The 26,196-nt window shown below is 41.4% G+C and overlaps 1 protein-coding gene across 1 annotated transcript in view; it reads left to right on the top strand.

Moving 5' to 3' along the window:
* The window catches only part of FEZ1 (fasciculation and elongation protein zeta 1), a 52,771-nt gene that overhangs the window by 14,459 nt on the left and 12,116 nt on the right, over positions 1–26,196 (top strand). Inside the window, exons 4-8 of the mRNA XM_004379356.1 lie at positions 13,095–13,178; positions 15,799–15,967; positions 19,667–19,938; positions 21,146–21,226; positions 22,902–22,977. Of these exons, the coding sequence (XP_004379413.1) occupies positions 13,095–13,178; positions 15,799–15,967; positions 19,667–19,938; positions 21,146–21,226; positions 22,902–22,977 (682 nt within the window). The remainder of the gene's footprint in view (positions 1–13,094; positions 13,179–15,798; positions 15,968–19,666; positions 19,939–21,145; positions 21,227–22,901; positions 22,978–26,196) is intronic.

Consider the following 26,196-nt stretch of genomic DNA (forward strand, 5'->3'; position numbering starts at 1 on the left):
CTTTTTACTAGAATTCGAGTTCTGCACCCTACTTTTCTCCTGCTCCATCAGGGACCCTCCGCTGTGTTCCCTGTCACGGCGGTCAGTGGTGGCAGCTGGGCACCATCTAGTTCCTCTGGTCTCAGGCTAATGGAGTCTCTGGTTTACGTGACCCTCTCTGTCTCCTGGGCTAATACTTTCCTTGTGTCCCTGGTGTTCTTCACTCTGGAGGGAATTCCTGATGAAACTCAACCAATGGGACCTTCTGTGGACCAGAGTCACACTGTATGACTACTCATGCCAAAGAAGAAAGTAGCCCAAGAGCTTCCGAGAAATAAAGAGGATACTTATTTTGAGTTGATTTGCAGAGGCTATGGAGAGTGACCTTTCTGAACATCTAAATTGTCCCTCCTAGCCGAAAGAAAGGCAAAATCATTTAATGACTCTGTCCATGTTAAAAGTCTAGTTCTGCTTTATTTGGTTTTCTAGTTTCAGCTGTGAAAGATATTTGACAATTTCTTATCAGAAAGGGCTATCACAGCCCTGTGGATTCAGCAAATGAGGGAGAAGGGTAGATCTAATCTTCCTAGGTTATCCAGAATTGAATCCAAAAGAACAGATTCCCCTTACTGGGAGATATTTCTGCAGATTATTGCCCAAAATAATACAGCAAAGAGATCAGCAGTTGGCTGATTTATTGAAAAGGTGGCTCTATGTTCTGCTCAACTCTTCAATAAGTAACCCATTGCCGTCAAGTTGATTCCGACTCATAGTGACCCTATAGGACAGAGTAGAACTGCCCCATATGGTTTCCAAGGCTGTAATCTTTATGGGGAGCCCTGGTGGTGAGTGGTTAAGAGCTTGGCTGCTAACCAAAAGATCGGGAGTTCGAATCCACCAGCCGCTCCTCAGAAACCCTATGGGCAGTTCTACTCCGTCCTAGAGGGTCATTTTGCGTTGGAATTGACGAAACAGGTTTGGTTCTTGGGTTTATCTTTACAAAAACAGACTGCCACATCTTTCTCCTGCAGAGAGCCTGGTGGGTTTGAACCACCGACCTTTTGGTTAGCAGCCAAATGGTTAACCACTGCACTACCAGGGCTCTTTCTTTAATAACGAAAAAAAAAAAAAAAAAACGAAAACCAAACCCATTGCCGTTGAGTGCATTCCAACTCATTAGCAGCCCCAAATAATCAAAACCTCAAGACTTCATTGCCGGGGTAGGTAAGATGGCGACCTTGAGACTAACAAAGTTGCTGTAAAGCCTACTCAACGCAGATACAGGAGGCTGTGTCTCAGGTCCTATGCTGAACTCCTGACTGCTCATTTTCTCTTGCAGTGCATGTACGTCTGGTGTTTAGTACTTACCCAAAATGCAAAGGAGAAGGAGGCAGTAATGGAATAAATCTAGTTGCTGAAATTAGATCAGGTCCATCGTGGTCTAAAAGGCAGATTTTGCTTTGCTATCTCTTTTGCCACCTTTCCAACTCATTTCGTGGATTAAGCCAAAGGATATATAAGATAGCCTGACCTTCAAAAGGACTAATCTATCCTCATTTGCAGATTTTCCTCCAGAGGGTTAATATTTCAGGGCAAATTGAATGACCTCGACAAGGGTGATCTTGAGCTCCACTCCTTATAGAATTTCTTCCATGGGACAAGGATGGGGTAGCGAAAGTGGATGGATTAAGGCTATCTTTTTTTCATCCTCCATTATTATCTGGAGTCATTACAGTAGAAGCTCTTCTAACTGACCTCCACTTAAATGACTGGCTAGATTAACCACTGCTCTGTATTCCTTCTGTAAAACTTGCCAGCTGAATGCCCCAGCATACTGAAGGCGCACTGCCCGTAGGCTTTTCTCTAGCAAGCCCTCAAACCTCTTCTTCCACTTAAGTGGTACGTTGTCCAGAATCAGTTGTGTTTCTTCCCAAACCAGTTTCTGCTTGTCCTTGTGACTGTAATTAAGTAATTTAATTAAATGCTCTAGAACCTGTTAATTTATGACTGCAGAAGAGTCATTTCTGCTTTTTTAAAAAATAAAAATAAAGTGTACATAGTTTAAAAAGTCAAATGATACTTTTAAAATAATAGTTATAAGTACAAGCCTTAAAAAGATTAAAAAAATATATATATAGAGAGAAATAGCAATCCCTTGTTTTGTCTTTCCCTGCCCCTGAGAAGCAACCACAGTTCTTTCTTTGAGCTGTTTCTTCTGGCATATATCTCCAGTTTTCTGAATGACACATTTAGATTGCTATTTCTTTGATGTTTTAAATGATGAGTTTTGGCTAGTATCTGTTAACTTTGTACTACAGAAGATGAAGATTCAATTCTCTTACATCACCTCCATTACCTTTCTCCCTTCTCTCTTCCCTCCTCTAACTCCGGGTTGTTGCCAATTTATATTAAATCAGTATGAAGTATATACATTTTTATAACTATGCAAGTACTGTTTCTCGATGAACCATGTTGTGTTCTTTAAGAATACTTTTTCTCTTGTACAACTTTTAGTTTAACTTGGAGCTGAGAATTACCTTGCTTTTTCTGTTTACTTAGTTTTCTGTACAGTAAGGCATCACGATGTTCACAATACATTCTATGAAATAGGATGTTACGTGATTTGGATGTTGTGCGAACGCTGTATTATTTATAGGCAGTCTTTGGGTTACAAACATCCAATTTGTGTACAACCCCCATAAAGCCTATTATATTAAAAATTCAAAATACATACAATGGTTCGTAATAACAGACGGCTGCCACTTTGCAGTATGCATCAAAACATTATTATTATTATTGCTGTGTAATTATGGTGGAGATGTTCTCCGATTGGGATGTCTGAACTCTGTTATAACCGTATGGGACCATGGACATATATTGGGTCAAGAACGGATGTTATGTAGCACGTGGCTGTGTACCTATCGTTAGTTCAACCCCACGTTCTTTGACCGAACTGTAAATCTCACAGTATAGTTAAAACAAATCAGGTATTCTACCAGTTTAATATTTTTTTCCTGAAGATATCCAAACTGATGCCTCCCCTGCCCACGAATCTCTCTGCTACAAGTTGGTCTGGTTGTACTGGAGGTCTGCTGCACCAGTGTTTTCTGGGGAATCTCCTGGGGATTCTTTCTGTTCTCTCTTCTGTCCTCTGGTTACCAGATTTTTGTCTTGTTTTGAGAAAACACATTCAGTAGATTCTTGAGAAAAGGTGCAGAGGAAGGTGCTCTTTAAATCTGAAAATATCGGAGAATGTCTTTATTTGCCTGTCATATACTTGATGGAGCGCTTCTCTTGATAGATAGTTATTCTAGGTTGCAAAAATTTTTCCCTCAACCATTTGAAGGCGCTGTTGTCTTGTTGAGAAGCCCGGAAGCCATTTTGATTCCCAGGCTTTGTATGTGGCTCTCTTTTTAGTTCTCTCCAGAAGTGTCTATAATCTTCTGTTTCTCCTTTCTGTTTTGAGATTTTACAATAATGTGGCTTCTAGTGAGCTGTTGTTCATTCCTTGTGCATTGTTCTCAGAGGGCTCCTTCAACCTGGAAACCTATGACCTTAAACTGTGGCACGTTTTCTTGTATTATTTCTCCGAAGCTTCATTTCTTCTGTTTTCTGCGTCTATCAAGATGATTATATAGCTTTTCTCCTTTAGTACACTATTGTGATGAATTACAAGAATTGATTTTCAAATAGTAAACCAATCTTGCATTCTTGAGAGAAACTCAATTTGGTCATAATTTATTACCTTTTTCTTTTTTGGCTTTCTTTTCTTTTTTTCTGTATCTTTATTGAAGGATAATTGGCATACGATAAACTGCACATACTAAAGTGTGTACACGTTCTCCTCACTTATTGATTGTCTCCTTATCCAACGTTTCGCATTTTCAACAACAGTAAAAAAATCTACTATCTGACTACTTTGCGTATTAACAACATACGTCTGGCAGTAATGAACGCCGAGGTGCTGGCTTTGATGGTTAAGGTTATATGTCAGCTTGGCTGGGCCATGATTTTCAGTGGTTTGGGAGTTATGTAATGATGTATTCATCCTCCACTTTGTGATCTGATGTGATCATCCTCCATTTTCACATAACACCGATTTTTCATAATGACTTGGTCTTTGGAACCTAACCATGCCGATAAGTGGGGAGAGGGTGTAATTTGATGTTTTGACATACATATACATCTTGAAACCATCACCACAATCAAGATATTGAACATATCAATCACCCCCCAAATTCCCATTGTATCTGTTCATGTTTCTTCCTTTCCACCCCTCCATCTCACCCTTAATCCTTAGGCAACCACTGACCTCTTTCTGTCACTAGAGATTGCATACTTCTAGAATTTTGTTTAAATGGAATCATACGGTATATACTGTTCGTCTGGCTTTTAAAACTCCACATATTATTCTGAGATTCATCCATGTTGTTGCATGTATCAATAGCTTATTCCTGAGTAGTATCCCATTGTATGGCTATATCACAATTTGCTTATTTGTTCAACTATGGATGGACATTTGGGTTGTTTCTGTTTTTGAATAATACAAATAAAACTGCTGTGAACAGCCTTGTGTAAGTCCTTGTGTGGACATATGCTTCTGTTTTTGTTGGGTAAAAACCTAGGAGTGGAATGGATGGGTCATACAGTAGGTATATATTTAACTTTTTAAGGAACTGTGAAACTGTCAGTTTGAGAGCTCCAATTGCTCTACGTCTTCACCAACACTTAGTATGGTCAGTCTTTATAATTTTAGACATTCTGGTGGGTGTATGGAGCCCTGGTAGCACAGTGGTTGGGAGCTCAGGCTGCTAACCAAAAAGTCAGCAGTTCAAATCCACCAGCCGCTCTTTGGAAACCCTATGGGGTGTTTCTACTCTGTCCTATAGGGTCGCTATGAGTAGGAATCAACCCAGCAGCAATGGGTTTAAGTGGGTATATAGTAGTATCTCATTTTGGTTTTAATTTGCATTTCTCTAATGACTACTGGGAGCCCTGGTAGCACAGTGTTTAAGAGCTTGGCTGCCAACCAAAAGGTCAGCAGTTTGAATCCACCAGCCGCTCTTTGAAAACCCTATGGGACAGTTCTACTCTGTCCTATCAGGTCACTATGAGTTGGAATTGACTTGACGGCAATGGTTTTTTTTTTTTTTTTAACCACTACTGATGTTGAGCATCTTTTGATATGCTTATTTGTAATCTGTATATCTTCTTTGGTGTAGTTTGTCAAATCTTTTGTCCACTATTTGATGGGTTGTGTTTTTATCATGGAATTGTAAGAGTTCTTTATATATCCTAGATATAAATCCTTTGTTGGATATATGTTTTGAAAATATTTTCTCCTAGTCTGTGCCTTGCCTTTTAATCTTCTTAACATTATCTTTTGAAAAACAAATGTTTTTAAATGGTATGAAATCCAGTTTATTGCTTTTTTCTTTTTACAGTTTGTGCTTTTTGTGTTGTATTTAAGAAATCTTTGCCAGATGCAAGGTCACTAAGGATTTCTCTTAAGTCTTCTAGAAATTCTATAGTTTTAGCTCTTATATTTAGATCTATGATCCATTTCAAGTTAGTTTTTATATATGGTGTGAGGTAAGGGTCAAGCCTCATATTTTTTTTGCATACGGCTATTCAGCTGTTCCGGTAACACTCATTGAAATTATTATCTTTTCCCATTAAATTGCCTTGGCATCTTGTTGAAAATCAATTGACCATGTATGTATAGATTTATTTCTGAGTTCTGTATTGTTTTGTTGATATATTTGTCTGTCTTTGTGCCAATATCACATTGTATTGATTATTGTAGCTTTATTATAAGTCTTGAAATAAAGTAGTAGAAGTACTCCAACTTTGTTCTTTTTTTTCAACATTGTTTTGGCTATTCTAGGTCCTTTGCATATCCATATAAATTTTGGAATCAGTTGGTCAGTTTCCTTTCTTCTTTTTTTTCCGTTGGTCAATTTCTATAAAAAAGCTTGCTGGAAATTTGATTGTGATGATATCGAATCTATAAATCAGTTAATCAATTTATATATGTAGACTCACTTATTTGTTAATGTGGTAAATTACGTTAATTGATTTTCAAATATTAAACCAATCTTGCATTTTTAAGATAAGCTTTATTTAGTCATGATATATTATCCTTTTTATATAATGTGGGATTTGATATATTAATATTTTATTAAAGATTTTTGCATCTATGTTCATAAGGAATATTTTTCTGTGCTTTTCTTGAAATGTCATAAATGAGTTGAAAATTGTTCTCTATTTTCTTTTTATTTATTTATTTATTTTTTATTGCACTTTAGATGAAGGTTTACAGAACAAATAGTTTCTCATTAAACAGTTAGTACACATATTGTTTTATGACAGTGGTTAACAACCCCACTACATGTCAACACTGTCCTTACTCAACCTTGGGTTCCCTATCCCCAGCTTTCCTGTCCCTTCCTGCCTTCTAATTCTTGTCCCTGGACGGTTGTGCCCCATTAATCTCATTTTGTTTTATGGGGCTGTCTAATTTTTGGCTGAAGGGTGAACCTCAGGAGTGACTTCATTACTGAGCTAAAAGGGTGTCTGTGGTCCATACTCTCAGGGTTTCTCCAGTCTATGTCAGGCCAGCAAGTCAGGTCTTTATTTGTGAGTTAGAATTTTGTTCTACATTTTTTCCAGCTCTGTCTGGGATCCTCTGTTGTGATCCCAATCAGAGCAGTCAGTGGTGGTAGCCGGGTACCGTTTAGTTGCGCTGGACTGAGTCTGGTGGACGCCGTGGTAGTAGTGGTCCATTAGTCCTTTGGACTAATCTTTTCCTTGTATCTTGTTTTCTTCATTCTCCCTTGCTCTCGAAGGGGTGAGACCAGTGGAGTATCTTAGATGGCTGCTTACAGGCTTTTAAGACCCCAGACGCTACTCACCAAGGTAGAATGTAGAACGTTTTCTTTATAAACTGTGTTATGCCAATTGAGCTAGATGTTCCCCGAGACCATGGTCCCCACAGCCCTCCGCCCAGCAATTCAGTCCCTCAGGGAGTTTGGATGTGTCTATGGAGCTTCCATGACTTTCCCTTGTACAAGTTGTGCTGGCTTCCCCAGTACTGTGTACTGTCTTACCCTTCACCATGTTCTCTATTTTCTGAAAGAGTTTGTGTTAATTAGTATTATTTCTTCCTTTAAATGTCTGATGAACTTTATCAGTGATGTCACCTTGGCCTGAAGTTTTCTCTGTGCAAGGTTTTTAACTACAAATTCAATTTCTTTAATAGGTATAGGATTATTCAGATTTTCTATGTCTTCCTGAGTCAGTTTTGGAAAGTTGTATTTTTCAAGGAATTGATTAATTTAATCTAAGTCATTGAATGTATTGAGATAAACTTGTTTATAATATTCTATTGTTCTTTTGATGTCTGTAAGATCTATGGTGTTAGGGATATTCCCCCTTTTACTTCTGATATTGCTAATTTGTGTTATCTCTCTGTCATCCGTCAGTCTATGGGCTTATTACTATTATCAGTCTTTTCAGAGAACCAACTTTTGGTTTCTTTGATTTTTTTCTTTTGTCCATTTTCTAGTTTGTTGTTTTTTTTTTCTCTTATTATTTCCTTCCTTCTACTTAGGCATTTAATTTGCCCTTCAGTTTTTTAGCTATTTAAGGTGGAGGCTTTGATCATGTCTTAAATCTTTCTTTTCTTTTTTTATTTTTAATAATGTAGGTATCTTAAATGTAAATTTTCCTCTAAACGCTGATTTAGCTGAATCTCCAAAATTTTGATATGGTGTGTTTTCATCATCATTCAGTTAAAAATATTTTCTAATTTCCTCTTTTGATTTCTTGGGTTATTGAGAAGTATATTGCTTAATTTCCAAGTGTTTGGGAAATTTTCCAGCTATCTTTTTGTTATTGATTTCTAATTTACTTTTGCCAGAGAAAGTGCTTGGTATGATTTCAGCCTTTTAAAATATATTGAGACTGATTTATGGCCCAGCATATGTTATATCTTAGTGAAGAAAGTACGTGTCATGGAAAAGATGTCTATTCTGCAGTTGTTGGTTGTAGTGTTCTATAAATGTCAGCTAGGTTAAATTGGTTGATAGCATTGTTGAAGTCTTCTGTATCTTAACTGATTTTTTTTGTCTGTTTGCTACTAAGAGGAGTGTCAAAATCTCCAGCTATTATTATCGAGTTGTATATTTCTTCATTTAGTTCTGTTAGTTTTTGCTTTACGTATTTTGAAACTCTGTTATCAGGTGCATATAACTTTATAATTGTTATGTCTTCCTGATCAGTCAACCCTTGTGTCATTATGAAATGTCCTGCTCTATCTCTGGTAGTACTCCTTGAAATTCGATTTATCTGATATGAATTTAAACACATAAGCTTTCTTATGTGTACTGATTTTTCAATTCTTTTACTTTCAACCTATGTGTTTCTGTATTTTAAGTGTGTCTGTTGTAGGCAGCGTTTAATTAGGCCTTGCTTTTTTATTCAGTCTGACAATTATTGCATTGTGTTTAGTTCATTTACATAGTGTTTAGTTCATTAACATTTAATGTAGTATTTGTAGCAGTGCTTAGGTGTACTGTCTTGCATTTCTATTTGTCTCATCTGTTCCACCCTCTTTGCTTTATTTTGGGTTAATGAAATACTTTTTGGTATTTCATTTTATGTCTTCATTTGTATTTTTAGCTATACTTCTCTGTTTGTTTGTTTTTCCAGTGGTTGTTCTAAAGATTACACTAAACATTAAGTTATCATAGTCTACTTAGAATTAATATTGGGCTGCTTCATAAAGAATGTAAAAACCTCATAATAGTATAAGTTCCCTCCCTCCATCCTTTTGCCCTTGTTGTCATATATTTTACTTCAATCGACATCATATACCCCACAACACAAAGTTATTATTTTTGCTTTAGACTGTCATTCATCCATATATTTACCATTGCTGGTGCTCTCTGTTCCTTCCTGTAGTTCTAAATGATTAGATTTTTCATCATTTCCTTTCAGCCCAAAACACTTCCTATAGCATTTCTTGTAGTGAAGGTCCACAGGGGACAGATTCTCTCAACTTTCATTTATTTTATGTGTTTACCTTCTTTCAAGGATCATAGCCTTGTTCTGTCCATTGTTCAGTGCCTGAAAACAATTAGCTCATAGATTTTGTCCAGTTTGAACTGTCATTTTGGTTACCAGCCTAGTGTGTTAACCATTTGTCCCACTGGGGACTCCATAACTGTTTATGGCAGGAGGGGTAAATTCAGTACTAATTGCTCTGTTATTGATGAAAGCAGCCATCTCTTCTATTTTATCTTTCTGGAATTCCTTTTACAGTAAGTCCTCAGGTTACAAACATTGGACTTATGGACAGCTAGTACTTGCCCTTTAATGTTATACAAATTTGCCCTCACTTTGAAACGATTGAACCAGTCCCTATTTGTGACAAATTCTTCATCACAATCACCATCACTTGCAGCACATGCAGCTTTTAAGTTATTGAAAAGGCCTTGAGCCTTTTCTTACACTAAAATAAGGCTAAATAAGAACCATATTCATCTGTTCTGACTAACCTACAACTTTGACTTAAAGACACAGAAACAGATCTCGTTCTTAACCTCGGGATTGACTGTATTCAAGTGTGGGCTTCTTAAACTTATCTCCTGATGTTCTTATTTTTTTCCCATTCTTTATCTACTTATTTTGTTTTACTCACTAGGAAATTTTCTCTATCTTATCTTCAACTCTTCTACTGAGTTTTAATTTTTGCTATTATTTTTAATTTCTGAGAACTCTTTCTAGTTCTTTGTTTAATTCTCATAAATTGGTCATGTTTCAAGGACTCAGTGTTTTTTGTAGTCCCGTTTTTAGTTTTTTGGAAGGAGTTTCTTTTGCTCTCTGCACTGCACTTGATTTTTCTTTTGTGTATGTTTGTTTTAGTCCCTGTCTCTCACGTTGAGGGTTGTCCTCAAATGTCTGGCAATACTTGGGCATCTTTTCATATTTAAAAGTGAGGCCCTAGGAGGCTGAACTTTTTCTGTGGGGTCACAGCTTGTCTCCCGCTCCGCCACTTTGTAGAGTGACCAGTGAGAACCTGGTAATTTTGTTTGGAGACCCCGGATATTGGTATCTATCTACATGTCTTTTTGGGAGGCCATGTCCCCAGAGAAAAGTTCTCCAAAACTCCTGCTTGAGGAGAATGAACCTGACTGCCAGCAACCTGGGAGACTCGTCAGGAAGGAGGCTGGAGGACTCTGGTGAAGATGGACATTTGTTTTCTTTTAATATTGGTCAGGAAGGCAAACTCCTATGGTGGTAAGAGAAGGAAAATATTATGCGAAGGACTAAATATGCTGCAGAAATTCTTTTTTCTTATAAATGGAATTATCTGAAATGTTTTAACAAAAGATACTGATTAACAGTCATTACTGAACACACGGACTGAACATAATGTTAATCCTCACTTGTGATTTTGTGAAGCAAAATTTAGAAGTGTTATAGGCTCCAGGGGGCTGAGAATTTTCTTTGCATTTATTTTCAAGCTTTAAACTGCCTTGTTATACAGCTTTAAAGACACACCCTTTACCAAAAGCAGAAGGGAGAAACAGCTTGCTGAATGGCATGGCCAGACCCTTTTCTGGATCCAAGTCTTCTCTCAATTCTGGGAAGAAGTCACTTGGAAGAATAATTTTTCTTGGAAGAGGACAGTTTACTTCAGTAGTGTGGAAGTAAGTTGCAGTTTTAGCCCACAGAGAAATTCAGCCATAACCTGGCTTGAAGATTGTTTTTAGCCTGTAGCCTTCCCATTTTTACAGCCTTCTATTGCCATACAGGAGGCCAAAGGAACTTGCTGTGGCAATTTCTATGTCATATACTAGGAATAAGAGTATCTGTGTACATGTTGTTGCTGTTGTTAGGTGTGGTTGAGTTGGTTCCAACTCAAAGCGAGCCCATGTACCACAGCACGAAAAACTGCCCCATCTTGCGCCATCCTCACAATCATTGCTATGCTTGATCCCATTGTTGTAGCCACTGTGTCAGTGCATCTCATTGAGGGTCTTCCTCTCTTTTGCTGACCCTCTACTTTACCAAACATGATGTCCTTCTCCAGGGACTGATCCCTCCTGATAACATGTCTAAAGTATGTGAGACAAAGTCTCCATCCTTGCTTCTAAGGAGCATTCTGGCTGTACTTCTTCCAAGACAGATTCGTTTGTTCTTTTTTCAGTCCATGGTATATTCAATATTCTTCTCCAACACCATAATTCAAAGGCGTCAATTCTTCTTCGGTCTTCCATATTCATTGCCCAGCTTTCACATGCGTATGAGGCGATTGAAAACACCGTCTGCATACATAAGTACTGTCATTTTTCAAAAATCTTTCTCTCTCTCCCCTCTCTCTTTTATTTCCCCTTCAGCTTTCCTTTCTCTGCACAAAATATTGTCCTGGCAGCTGAAGGAAGCTGAGACTTTGTAAGTGGTATGTGTAGAGGAAAGAGAGCTTGTTGAGAAGTGACAGAAGCTAATGGAGCAGAACAGAGTCTGGTAGGATTGAGGGAAAATGTGGGAGCCAGGCCTAGAGAGGGTGAGGAGGAATGAGAGAATCAGAATCAAAAGCTAGAGAGAGGGATGGAGACAAGTTTAGGGACAAGGAGGATGGAGGTAGTAAGACCCAGGAGATAAAGAATCCACGTGGGGATTCCTGGCTTTAGGCAAATGGAGATGGAAGGTGGTGTGTTTGGTTAGAGGTGTCTGTCAATGCGGAGCACAAAGAGGAGGGGATAAGTCTCTGATGTGGTTGCTTGGAACTGGAGTGTTTCCTGTTACAGTAGGAAAGTGTGATTCCTCAAGGAAGAGGCAGATAAGCATGCCACCTATTGGGGAGCAACTAAAATTAATTCCTAGTTGAGAGATGGCTCTGCTGGAAGACCTCCTGGAGACACTTCTTGCCAACCCCCTATGTGACTTACAAATCAAACTTCTGGACACGGACAGCTTGTCTGCTGGTTTAGTGGTTTATCTGTGTGGGATTTGAAACTAAATGCCAGAATATGGAAGTTTGGGATACGGTCAGTGAAGCCAGATACACTATGAATATCATGTGATCAAGGGCATTATCTTCTTTCTCTTCTAAAACACTCTTGCCTAGTCACTTTTGAAAAGGAAGATCAGAACACCTGGCATTGGATATAATTGAGTTGGCAACGAGGACAAGGAGAGACTAAGGAGAGGACCTGCTGGCTGGATGAAAGTTTCTGCAGGATTACTTCACACCAGTGTTCTCGACTCTGGCTGTGCATTATGATTACCTGGAACTTAAAAAATACAGATGCCAGGGCCCCACTCCAGACCTGTGGAATTGGAATTGCTGAGGGTGGGCCCTGGCATCTGCATTTCTTAAAAGCTCCTCAAGTGATGTTTATGGACAGCCAGGATTGAGAATCACTGCTTTAAACTAATAAAACTCTCTTTTGGATTTAAATATCTAGAATGTCGATGGTGGGGAACTTAGAGAATCTTACTTAGGATTATGGAATTTTAGAGACACAGGGCAAATAGGATAAGGGAATTTCTCTCTTTTTTTGTTGTTTAGCTTGTCCTTCAGTTCATGTGGTCAGGGTTATTCAGTGACACACCCCATGTACACTCATTTCATGCTCCATCAGCTACAACACTATGCCTGGATTCTAGGAACAGGATGGTATTCCATAGTTTGGGCTGGAACAACATATGCCTTAAAATGCCTTATAAAATAAAATCTGAAAACAAACACCCAGATTGAAATTCCTTAATACGACAAGTACACCCTTGCTGGAGGATTTGGTTGCAGCATCACCCACCTTGAGTAGGTTCCTTGCTCACCCAAGGATGACCTGTCTGTGAGTTAAAGATCAGTGAGTTAGAATGGTGGCGACCATCTTCCCTCTTCATCCTTTTCTCACCAAGTTGGACTCAATGATGCATGCTGTGTGATTGGGGTATGTTTGGAGTTCTGGACACTTCTTTAGCATCCCTCTTTAGGCAGTGAATGTCTGAAGTGGCCTCTCAGCCAGTATCATCTATTCTAAAGACCAGAGGGAAGCCAAGTCCTGCAGATGGTCACTCAGAATTCCATTTCCGCCCTTCAGATCCATGAGAAGGAGGAAGAGTTCAATGAGAAGAGTGAAAATGATTCTGGCATCAATGAGGAACCTGTACTCACAGCAGATCAGGTACGACTATCTCTCTAGATTTTGCCTTGTGACTTTTGGTCTTCTGATGGAGAAAAAGTTTAGGAGAATATACTTGCCACATCCACTTAGGGTGGAAGAAAGACACGTGGTCTTGTGGTGGCTGGATCTATGGTGAACAGTGTCTTTAATAAGAGATTTCATTTCTCTTATGCCTCAGTTTCCAGGTGCTAGAACGTGATGGCAGTGAACATGCAGCACAATTTCTGACACTTGGTTGGGTGGGGCGAGTCTTTGAGAAACAGGCCCAGTGTTTATTGACCCCACCTCCTGATGAGCCTCTCCTTGTAATTCATTGACTTGGAGATACCTAAGCAAGGGTCCCAAATACTTCAAACTCAAAACTAAACCCATTGCTGCCAAGTCAATTCCAACTCATAGCAACCCTGTAGGACAGAGTAGAACTGCCCCATAGGGTTTCCAAGGAGCAGCTGGTGGATTCGAACTGCTGACCTTTTGGTTAGCAGCCGACCTCTTAACTACTGTATCACCAGGGCTTTCCCAAATACTTGTCCTTCCACAAATAAAAATGGCAGATGAAGCTTTTGTATGATGGATATTTTCTCATATTTCATACAATACTGAAAATTTTGATCCTTCCAAAAGGATCTTAGAGATACATCTGTCTTTGTTTATGAAAAAAGATACAGTGCTTCACGTTTTATTAATGATACTTTGGTTTTAATAATTTGTTACTTAAAGAGGATATTACTGAGTCCCTAGATTCCTTATTCAACCCTTTAGCCAACAAATATTTACTGAATGCTTATTTTGTGCAAGGTCCCATACAAGGTTTCTCAAAGTATCTCTGATGAAGCTCCACCAGGAGCCTTCAGCACAAGAAAGTGCTTTCCAGAAGAGGGAACTCTGCTAATCTGTCATAAAAAGGTGGGATTTGAGATAGGTGAAGATTAAGAGGTTGAAGGGAACTAGATAAAAAAAGAATAGGAGCTAATAGATATTCTTGTGAATTGTAGAGGGAACTAAAAACCAAAAAAACCAAACCTGTTGCCATTGAGTTGATTCCGACTCATAGCGACCCTATAGGACAGAGTAGAACTGCTCCATAGGATTTCCAAGGAGTGGCTCGTGCATTTGAGCTGCTGACCTTTTGGTTTGCAGCCAAGCTCTTAAGAGAACTAAACACCGAAAAACCAAATCCATTGTCATTGAGTCGATTCCAACTCATAGCGACCCTATAGGGCAGAGAAGAATGGCCCTACAGGGTTTCCAAGGCTGTAATCTTTAAGGAAGCAGACTGTCACATCTATCTCCTGCATAGTGGCTGGTGGGTTTGACCTTTCAGTTAGCAGCCGAGCTCTTGAGCACTGCGCCACCAGGGCTCCTTTTGAGGGAAATCAGACCTCAGAAATTTAATGATGGCTGCTCGAGAAAAAGCAAAACGCAGCCTTAAAATTGTAAAGGAGGGTCGTGTCGTTCGACTGCATACTATGAAATGTTTTGCAGTAGTCAAAGTCTAGGAGTCCCCTAAATTTATGACTAGAGTTAAGAAGGCTTGGAAATAAAAATAGGAATTATTCTAAAGTAAGAGATCCTAAGCCCTGTTATCTTTTGTCCAACCCAACATGAAGAAACTCACTTCAAAGTTCACAGTCCAGTGGCCTGTAAGCCTGACTCCATCACAGCATGGAGAACAGACAAATGTATCAATGTATTCTTGCAACCAAACTCTTCTACAGATTCACTTTCAGAAGTGGCTTTTGTGTATTCCATTTTCTTTATGTGTGAATGGTTAATGCACCCCTGTTGCTTTTGGGAAAGCCTTGTTAATTCAGCTATTAACCAAAAGGTCTGCAGTTCAAATCCATCTGCTGCTCCTTAGAAACCCTGTGGGCAGTTCTACTCTGTTCTATAGGGTCTCTATGGGTCAGAATTGACTCGATGGCAACGGGTTTGGTTCTTTTTGGTTTATTCCTTTTGGAAGATATCTATTTATGCCCTCCACTTCTAGGAGCTGTCCACTCTCAATAATCTGAATTAGAACTGGGCTGCTTATCTATTTTCTGCTCTCCAGGCTCTATCTGTGCTTTTATCATTTTTTAAAATCTTTATTCTTATTTGTTGCTGTGCAGTTTCAATTTCTGTCTAAGTCAATTCTGGGGAAAGAGCTTTTTTCCTTTGTGTAAAATGGCTTCCCTATTTTGAGTTGTCCTTGGAACACTTTGTTTTGCACAGTCATACGTATTTTAACAATTAAAGGACTGGATTTTGTGTCAAAGTTGGAGAGATAAAATATTTTCCTACTTAGAAATAAAGTGCTCAGCAAATTGAAGGAAATGATCCCTTCCAGGCAGCTTGGCTCCATTTCCTGAAAGAGCAGTTTATTTCCAACAAAGCACTCATCTAAATGGGGTTCTTGGAAGAGGTTCTACTCTAAGGGGTACTTTACATTAAAGAAAGAGGACATGTAAGCCTTTGGCTGGATCTGTTTTTATTATTATTTAATATTTATTAAGTAATCATATTGCTTTAGGAATTTTACAGACATCAAATTAGACACATCTTTAGCTAACCAAAATTCAAGCCAGAACGTCCCTCTAGCAGAGAACACAATTAGCCCTTTTTCATGTACCTTCTTCAGGTAATTGAGGAGATTGAGGAAATGATGCAGAACTCCCCAGACCCTGAGGAGGAAGAGGAGGTTCTGGAAGAAGAGGAAGGGGAAGAAACCACCTCCCAAGCAGACTCGGTCCTCCTGCAGGAGATGCAGGCCTTGACGCAAACCTTCAACAACAACTGGTCCTACGAAGGTGAGGCCCAGGGCAGGCGCGTGGGGATGACACACCCACTATGGGTGCCACCTCGCATGAGCTCAGCAGAACCTCCATCACTGCCCCAGAGCAGAGGCTTACGAATCCTGGCAGTTGGCAACACCTTTCTCACTCGACTCCGGGAGAGAAGCAGGATTAGCACTTTTGAAAAAAAAATTAAGGCACCTGAGAAAAATTAAAGTAAAATGGTAAAATAAGACAGTACACAATACTGGGGAAGCCAGCACAACTTGACCAAGGTAAAGTCATAGAAGCGTCGTAGACACATCCAAACTCCCTGAGGAACTGAGTTACTGGGCTGAGGGCTAGGGACCATGGTCTCGGGGAACATCTAGCTTAATTGGCATAACATAGTTTATAAGGAAAATGTTCTATATCCTACTTGAGTGAGTAGCATCTGGGTCTTAAAAGCTTGTGAGCAGCCATCTGAGATATGTCTACTGGTCCCACCCCATCTGGAGCAAGGGAGAATGAAGAAAATCAAAGATACAAGGGAAAGATCCGTCCAAAGGACTAATGGCTCACAAGTACTACAGCCTCCACCAGACTGTGTCCAGCACAACTAGATGGTGCCTGGCTACCACCACTGACTGCTCTGACAGGGATCACAATAGAGGGTCCCAGACAGAGCTGGAGAAAAATGTAGAACAAAATTCTAACTCACAAAGAAAGACCAGACTTACTGGTCTGATGGAGACTGGAAAAACCCCGAGAGTATGATCCCTGGACACCCTTTGAACTCAGTACTGAAGTCACTCCTGAGGTTCACTCTTCAGCCAAAGATTGGACAGGCCCATAAAACAAACAATAATACACATAGCTCAACCATGTATACGAGACTAAATGGGTACACCAGCCCATGGGCAAGACAGAGAAGGCAGGAGGGGACAGGAAAGCTGGATGAATAGAAACGGGGAACCCAAGGTTGAGAAGGGGAGAGTGTTGACATGTCACGGGGTTGGCAACCAATGTCACAAAACAATATGTGTGTTAATTGTTTAATGAGAAACTAATTTGCTCGGTAAACCTTCACCTAAAGCACAATTAAAAAAAAAAAAGAAGAAAAAAATTAAAGTAGAATGGTAAAACTAATGAAAGAACAGGACAAAAGCAGAATAAGTAGAAGAAACTGAACCTACTATCCAACAGCAATGAGTGATGCTTCCATAACATTAATATGGCGGGGGTGGGGGGAGCAACAAAAGGAAATGATAATAGCTTATATTTTGGGAGTGCTTTCTATGGGCTGACCCTGTTCAAAGACTTTGTATGCATAGTCTCATTTAATCCTCGCACCAACTCCATTAAACCAAAATGAAACCAAACTTGTTGCCATCAAGTCAATTCCAACTCATGGTGACCCCATGTGTTATGGAGTAGAACTGCTCCATAGTGTTTCCTTGGCTGTAATCTTCACGGGAGCAGATCACCACACCTTTCACAGTGCTTCTGGGTGGGTTTGAACTGTCAACCTTTAGGTTAGTGGTCAAGCACAAACTGTTTGTGCCACCCAGGGACCTACCCAACCCCACTTGGGTTGAGTCTTAGAGAGGAGTCTTAGACTTACAACTTGTCCAAGGCCGCATACAGGTTGTAAGAGGTGGAGCCAAAAACTGAACACAGGTAGGTGAACTCCAAAGTCCACACTCGTGTGGGATTAACTGTTGGAACACAGGTTTATAGTAATTACGATCAGGCAAAGAAAGCACTAGCTGAAGTGTGAAATGGAAAAAACCTAACCCAGCAAAGGCAAAATTGAGTATGAAGTTCCTTTATCTTTAGGGATAACGATGCCAGTGCTGCAGGAGGAACAGATCTATTTATGGAGTCATAGGGATTTAGAAATAATGAAGAGAAAAGGTGGGTTGGTCAGGGTGTAGAGGTCAAAGTAAAGGTTAAAACTAGGTGCTGTTGAGTCGACTCTGTGTCAGAGTAGAACTGTGCTCCACAGGATTTTCAATGGCTGATTTTTTGGAAAGTAGATTGCCAGGCCTTTCTTCTGAGGTGCTTCTGAGGGGACTGGAACCTGCAACCTTTTGGTTAGCAGTCGAGCGTGTTAACTGTACCAGGGAACTCCTAAACAACAGAAGTGTGATCAGAAGAGCTGTGCCCTGAAAGTAAAACTTTGTGACTCTGAGGAGCAGGAGCAGGAGCAAGAGGAGGAGGAGGTGCAGGAGCAGGAGGAGGAGCAGGGCTAGGAGCAGGAGGAGGGGCAGGAGCAGGGGCAGGGGCAGGAGGAGGAGGTGCAGGAGCAGGAGGAGGAGGAGGAAGAGCAGGAGCAGGGGCAGGAGCAGGAGGAGGTGCAGGAGCAGGAGGAGAAGGAGGAGCAGCAGGAGGAGGAGGAGCAGGGGCAGGTGCAGGAGCAGGAGGAGGAGCAGGAGCAGGAGCAGGAGCAGGGGCAGGGGCAGGGGCAGGGTGCCAGCCAGCAGAAAGACTCTATTCAGGGGGACCGAGTGGCACTGGCTGAGGTGCTGTATTCATAGCAGCCCCAATCGTGCCATTCTCAGCCACACAAAGGCTCTAAACATAGATTCATTCAGCAAAAGATTCATGAAATCAGCTGAAATGCAGAGTGAAATGGCAAAAACAGAAGGAGAAGGACAGCTCCGAAGAGCTAAGTAAAGGGGAGAATTGAACCTTGTCAGCAAGTGTCCAGGCCCCAGCAGAAAGAAAAAGGAAAATGGATTCTGAGCTAACACCAAAAGATACCATTAGAAAGCGACATATTTGAAAATATGACTCCCCCCATCTCTTCTAAATGAAGACGTCTCAGGGGACAAGAAGTTAAAATAGTTATTGTTTCCAATCATCTCAGGCTCTCTTTTTCTGCAAGTAGCAGAACACTTTGTACCAATTAGCGAGGTCTCATTTTTAAGTATGTTGCTGTCTTCTACAGTCCATATTTTGTTGAGTACGTGTGCCGTGACACAGAACCACAGGTGTAAAGAAAGCCTCAGATCTCTCTGCTTATTTTTATTTTTTGGAGGATTTTAGCTTATTTTTTTATTGTTGTAAGAATATCTAGAACACAACATCTGCCTATTTAACATTTGCCATGTGTACAATTTAGTGACATCAATGGCATCCATCATGTTGTGCAACCATCACCAACATCCATTGCCAGATTTTCCATTGCTGTAAACAGAAACTTGATACTTCCTAAATACTGACTTTCCCTTCCCCTTCTCCCACTCTCTGCTTATTTTGCGGTCAGCATGTCTTGATCAGGTCTTGAAAGTAAACACCACCTCTCTGTTGCTCTTCAGTACAGATGCCAAAAACCTCCTCTTGGTGTTTTTCCTTCACCTTCACCCATTTCACGTGAAGACTATTATGAGACAGGAGGAAAAACAGGGAGACAGAACATGGGTCAGAAAGCTATGTGTCTATCCACCATCCACCACAGTTTCGTGGACAGAGTCCACAAGCTTCTTTGGGGTCTGTTTCTTCTTCCTCGTTGGTTGCCTAAGAGTAATGCTGTCCTCTACAGAAGACATACTGGTGGCCCCTCCCTTCCTAGCATGCCCTTAAATTGTGACGTCTCTGCTGGACCTTATAGAGTTGGAAGGGGTCTCCCCTTGACAAGCAGTCCCATCTCTCATGGTGGTGGCACCAGGAGCCCCCCGTGGGATCTAGCTTGGAAGCAGGGGCTACCTGCGGGATGGTTTCTCCCCACAGGGCTAAGGCACATGTCAGGGTCTGAGCTGACTGAGCTGCTGGATCAGGTGGAGGGGGCCATCCACGACTTCTCAGAGGAGCTGGTCCAACAGCTGGCCCGCCGGGATGAGCTGGAGTTTGAGAAGGAAGTGAAGAACTCCTTCATCACGGTGCTTATTGAGGTTCAGAACAAGCAAAAGGAGCAGCGAGAACTGATGAAAAAGAGGCGGAAAGAGAAGGGACTGAGCCTGCAGAGCAGCCGAATAGAGAAGGGAAACCAGATGCCTCTCAAGGTACGTGAAAAGCCCAGCCAGGGACTAGGCGTGTCCAACACCAGCCCTAGGTATTTCAGGTCCCAACACAACCTTTCCGTAGACTCACTATAAACAGACATTTACTGAGCAGTGACTGAGTGAAGCCAGCACCATGAGAGACCGGGAAATCACTAAGTAGGGAAGATGGTACCTGTCTTCCCTACATGTCCAAAGGACTCACAGTCTAACTGGGGAGGTGGATGTAAACATTAAGAATGATTGAATAGGGCATGTGTCCTCTGTAGGCGAGACCTTAGAAGGTGGGGTGAAGGTCTTTAGTATCGAATGAAGATGTGTCTTGGGACTTTGGGTCAGAATTTCTGTTGCAGGCATAGCTTATAGTCCTGACTCATCTCTTTAGAGTGTGTGTCGGATGTTTCAGGGATTGAAAATTATCAGATGCCTTATTGTTACATTGACAGGATTCTTCAAATCAATGGTTCTTAACCAGGGAAGCTCAGCTGGTCATCTCAGGAGCACTATCCCAGACCTACTGAATTGGGCCTTGTTGTTTTGTTAGTTGCAGTTGAGTCGATTCCGACTCCTGGCGACCCCATGTGTTTGGAGTAGAACTGCTCCATCGGGTTTTCAATGGCTGTGACCTTTAGGAAGCAGGTCACCAGGCCTGTCCTCCAAAGTGCCTCTGGGTGGGTTTGAACCACCAACCTTTTGGCTGGTAGTTGAGCACTTAACTGTTTGTGCCACCCGGGGACCAAACTGGGTGTATGCATGCACATGTTGAAAAATTCTTCCCAGATAAGGACAGTTGCTTCTAACCTGTTCTTCCCAGTGGTGGAACGTTTATTTTTTCCCCAAGGTCTTTGCACCACTATCTGTTTTAGTTTTACTATGCTGCTTTATTTTTCTACTTGTGCAATGGAGGGTGGAATGAGGAGACGTGGGAAAGGAAGAGGGGCTTGCTACCTTGGGGGACTTACTAAGGTAAGGGTCTTTGAGACAGAGTCTTTGAGATCCTACTACTTATTCTTGCAAGGTTCAGGCTTAAATGTTGACCTTTTAACTCAGGTCTTACCTTTACTTTCTAGTCACAGAACCCTGGAACAGTTACCTGGGATAGCGTGAGGACTGGCTGGTCTGGGTCATTTAGGGAGGATGCAGATGTGTCTGGGGGTGACTATGGAGCAGGAAACATTTGCCCTTCCTGAGTCTCTCCCCTCTCCCCCAGCGCTTCAGCATGGAGGGCATCTCCAGTATTCTGCAAAGCAGCATCCGCCAGACCTTCGGCTCCTCGGGGACCGACAAACAGGTATGAGCAGTCTCCCTGCTCCCAATCTCTTACAACTGGGTCTCCCTAACAGGGAGTGGGAACAGTGAGTCACTAGCATTATCCCAGCATTTGAGCAAGAGGAGTCCTAAAATTTTCTTCCACGCTTAAGAAAGAACAGAAAGTGTCTTCTTAAAGGTAAATGTTATTTTGAGCTTCAATACTCTAGGATGTGGACAAAATTTAAAAGTCAACGTGACTCGTAGACCTACAGATTAAGTTGTTTTCAGAGGAAAATCTATTAAAAGGGAACCTATTTCATGATATAGCCCAGTCAAGAGCTTAATCAGCTCTACCACATCAGATCACCAACTGGGCCAACACCAGGACTGCCTGTTCAATGGTCTTGCTCAGACTGGACTTGATGCTTTGGCATCTCCTCGTTGGCTCCGTGTAGTTCATAACTTGCCTGAGAAGCAGCTGGCGGTTCTGGTTGTCAACACAGTGTCCAAAACCTTTCTTGAGTGTCTGTTATGTGCTAAGCTCCGCCGCTAGGCCCTTGGCTTCACAGATGTGTAAGTCATAGTCCCTGCCCTCGTCTGGTGCTCAGTCTCAGAGAGGTGACAGGTGTGTAATGGATCCGCTTGAAACTGTGGAGTGCGTGCACGTGAAGTGTGTATGCGTTTCAAACATGTTTGTAACTGAATCCTCAGAGTCAGGATTCTAGACGTGTAGTGTGGGAAGGGAGTTTAGGGAACATCTAATCCAGCCCTTTCATTTTACAGGCCCAGAACGATTAGGCACTGTCTCAGAGCCACACTGCTCGTGGCAGAGACGAGACTAAAATACAAGCCTCTCAGCTCTTGACCTGGAACTTTTCTCACTCACTGCTCCAGGGCCCCTTACAACCCTTTGAGGTCTCTCCAGCCTGAAGGAGCCCTGGGGCGCAGTGTTTAAGCGCTACGCTGCTAACTGAAAGGTCGGTGGTTTGAACCCACTAGCTGCTCCATGGGAGAAAGATGTGGCAGTCTGCTTCCGCAAAGATGACAGCCTTGGAAACCCTATGGAGCAGTTCTAGTCTGTCCTGTAGAGTCGCTATGAGTTGGAATCCACTCTACGGCAATGTTTTTTTTTTTTCTCCTGGGCCCTAAGATGCTGGCTTTGTTGCAGAAGCATCTCATGTCCAGCAGAGGGAGCAAATCCAACATCCAAGACTGGGCGGAACGGCGGTTCTCTGCCTGTCGTTTTTGACAAAAGAGAAAACAGCCAATTCATTGTCAAGTTGAACTGCAAAGGATAAGAAAATATAATCCTTTTAAGATGTTCTCTGCTCTTAGCCTGAAGGAGAACAAGCTTCCCCGCCCCCGCCAAAAGAAAAAAAAAACCCCAAACCTAGTGCCGCTGAGTCGATTACCACCAGGATTCCTAAATAACCAAAAAGTTTCTAGCACAGGAAGAATGTAGATGTTGAAATGGAGAAAATTTTTCCTGGCTGCTACAGCAAAGTCTTACTTTTAAAGGGCTTATTCCTGAAGATGGGAAAAAAGGATGCCGAAATAGTGGGGAGGAGATTATCATGGGAGTTGTGAGAATGTCAAATTCAGTGAAGTGTGGTTCTTAGAGAAAAGCACAGTCCTCCTGCAAATCGTCAACCACAGCTCAGCCCCGGAGGGTCATGTCTTGTGTTTCAAGGGCCGCGTGCCTGTGTCTCTTGTAGTATCTGAACACCGTCATCCCCTACGAGAAGAAGGCGGCCCCTCCGTCAGTGGAAGATCTGCAGATGCTGACAAACAGTGAGTCCGCTCATTCCCAGCGAGACTGTGTGTTTTTCTCCCTCCCTGCCTCTCAGGTGCGCCCCTGGTGCTCCAGGCCTGAGACTGCCTGAGAGCAGCTCTAGATGGGTCCAAATACGCGCCATATCACCTCGCACTTCCTTCTGTGCGTGGGAAAGATAAGAACATTCTGCAGTGTTTCCCAGAGCTGTCTGTTCTCTTCCCTATTCCTGTAAGAGAAGAGACTTGCCCGAGACAAAGGAGCTGGGGAAAGAGGTGGGGAAGGGGCCAGTACAGGTCTGGGGGCCTTTCTGTTCACCTCGCAGTGCCCAAGGCTTTGGGGGTCTGCCTTAGCAGTTCTGCTTTTCTTTTCTTTTCTTTTTTTTAATTGTTGTAATTAAATGAAGTTTACATTTCAAGTTAGTCTCCCACACAGAATTTTTTTTTTAACATACATTGTTATGAGACCCCAACCGCTCACCCCATTCTGCGACAGCACAATCCTCCCCTCCACCCCTGATTCCCCATGAACATTCAACCAGCTCCTAATTCTCTCTACCTTCCCCTCTCACCTCTGGACAGAAGCCCCCACTTTGGTCTCTTGTATCTACTTGTCTAAGAGGCACGTTCTTCACAAGTATCACTTTATGTCCCACAGTCCAGTCCCTGTCTGAAGAGTTGGCCTCGGAAATTGTTTTAGTTCTAGGGTGATGGAGAGATCAGGGGCCATGCTTTCTGGGGCACCTCCAGTCTTAGTCAGACCATTAAGTCTGGTCTTCTTACTAGTATTTGAGTTCTGCATCCCATCGTTCTACTGCTCCATCAGGGACCCTCTGTTGTGTTCCCTGTCAGGACATTCATTGGTGGTAGCTGGGCACCATCTAGTTCTTCTGGTCTCAGGCTGATGCAGTCTCTGGTTTATGTGGCCCTTCTGTCTCTTGGGCCAATACTTTCTTAGTGTCTTTGCTGTTCTTCGTTCTCCTTTACTCCAAGTGGTTGGGACCAATTGCTGCATTTTAGATGGCCGCTTGCAAGGTTTTAAGACCCCAGACGCCACTCACCAAAGTAGGATGCAGAACATTTTCTTAATAAGGTTTGTTATGCCAATTGACATAGATGTCCCCTGAAAGCATGGTCCCCAGACCCCTACCCTTGCTACTGTCCCTCAAAGTGTTTGATTGTATTCAGGAAACTTCTTAGCTTTGGTTTAGTCCAGTTGTGCTGGCTTCCCCTGTAGTGTGTGCTGTCCTTCCCTTCACCTAAGATGATTCCTGTCTACTATCTAGTTAGTGAATAACCCTCACTGTCCCTCCTCACCCTCATAACCATCAAAGAATGTTTTCTTCTGTGTTTAAACCTTTTCTTGAGTTTTTATAATAGTGGTCTTATACAGTATTTGTCCTTCTGTGACTGACTAAATTCACTCAGCATAATAAGTTCTAGCTTCCACCAAGTTATACGATGTTTCACAGCTTCATCATTGTTCTTTATCGTTGCATAATATTCCATTGTGTGGATATACCATAGTTTGTTTATCCATTCGTCCATCGATGGGCACTTAGGTTGCTTCCATCTTTTGGCTATTGTGAACAGTGCTGCAATGAACATGGGTGTGCATATATCTATTCGTGTCATGGCTCTTGTTGCTCGAGGATATATTCCAAGGAGTGGGATAGCTGGATCGTATGGTACTTCTATTTCTAGCTTTATAAGGAAGCGCCAAATCGGTTTCCAAAGTGGTTGTACCATTTTACATTCCCACCAACAGTATGTAAGTGTTCCAGTCTCTCCACAACCTCTCCAGCATTTGTTATTTTGTGTTTTTTGGATTAATGCTAGCCTTGTTGGGGTGAGATTATATCTCATAGTAGTTTTGATCTGCATTTCTCTGATAGCTAACGATCGTAAGCATTTCTTCATGTGTCTGTTAGCTGCCTGAATATCTTCTTTGGTGAAGTGCCTGTTCATATCCTTTGCCCATTTTTAAATTGGGTTATTTGTCTTTTTGCTGTTGAGGTTTTGGAGTATCTTGTAGATTTTAGAGATTAAAAACTGATCAGATTTGTCATAGCCAAAAATTTTTCCCAGTCTGTAGGTTGTCTTTTTACTCTTTTGGTGAAGTCTTAGGATGAGTATAAGTGTCTGATTTTTAGGAACTCCCATTTTCTAGTCTCTCTTCTGGTGCTTGTGCATTGTTACTTATGGTTTGTATTGTGTTTATGCCACGTATTAGGGCTCCTAGCATTGTCCCTATTTTTTCTTCCATGATCTTTATCGTTTTCGATTTTATATTTAAGTCTTTGATCCATTTTGAGTTAGTTTTTGTACATGGTGTGAGGTATGTGTCTTGTTTCATTTTTTTGCAGATGAATATCCAGTTATTCCAGCTCCATTTGTTCAAGAAACTTTCTTTTCCCCATTAATGGACTTTGGGCCTTTATCAAATATCTGCTGCTCATAGGTGGATGAATTTATGTCTGGATTCTCAATTCTGTTCCATTGGTTTATGTATCTGTTGCTGTACCAGTGCCAGGCTGTCTTTACTACCGTGGCAGTATAATAGGTCCTAAAATCAGGTTGTGTAAGGCCTCCCACTTTGTTCTTCTCTTTGAGTAATGCTTTATTTATCTGGGGCCTCTCCCTTTCCATATGAAGTTGGTGATTTGTTTCTCCATCTCATTAAAAAACGCTGCTGGAATTTGGATCAGGATTGCATTGTATCTGTAGATTGCTTTGGGAAGAATTGACATTTTCACTATGTTGAGTCTACCTACCCATGAGCAAGGTATATTTTTCCACTTTTAGTTTCTCTTTTAGTTTCTTGCAGTAGTGTCTTGTAGTTTTCTCCATAAAGATCTTTTACATCTCTGGTTAGATTTATTCCTAAGTATTTTATCTTTTGGGGGCTATTGTAAATCGTATTGATTTGGTGATTTCCTCTTCAAGGTTCTCTTTGTTGGTGTAAAGGAATCCAATTGATTTTTGTATGTTTATCTTGTATCCTGAAACTTTGCTGAAATCTTGTATTAGTTCCAGTAGTTTTCTTGTGTATTCCTTGGGGTTTTCCATGTATAAGATCATATCATCTGCGAATAGAGATACTTTGACTTCTTTTCTACCTATTTGGATGCGCTTTATTTCTTTTTCTAGCCTAACTGCTCTGGTGAGGGCCTCCAGCACAATGTTGAATAATAGTGGTGATAAAGGGCATCCTTGTCTGGTTCCTGTTCTCAAGGGGAA

This window comes from Trichechus manatus, unplaced genomic scaffold (assembly GCF_000243295.1).
Source record: "Trichechus manatus latirostris isolate Lorelei unplaced genomic scaffold, TriManLat1.0 scaffold00064, whole genome shotgun sequence".
NCBI classification, from domain to species: Eukaryota; Metazoa; Chordata; class Mammalia; order Sirenia; family Trichechidae; genus Trichechus; species Trichechus manatus.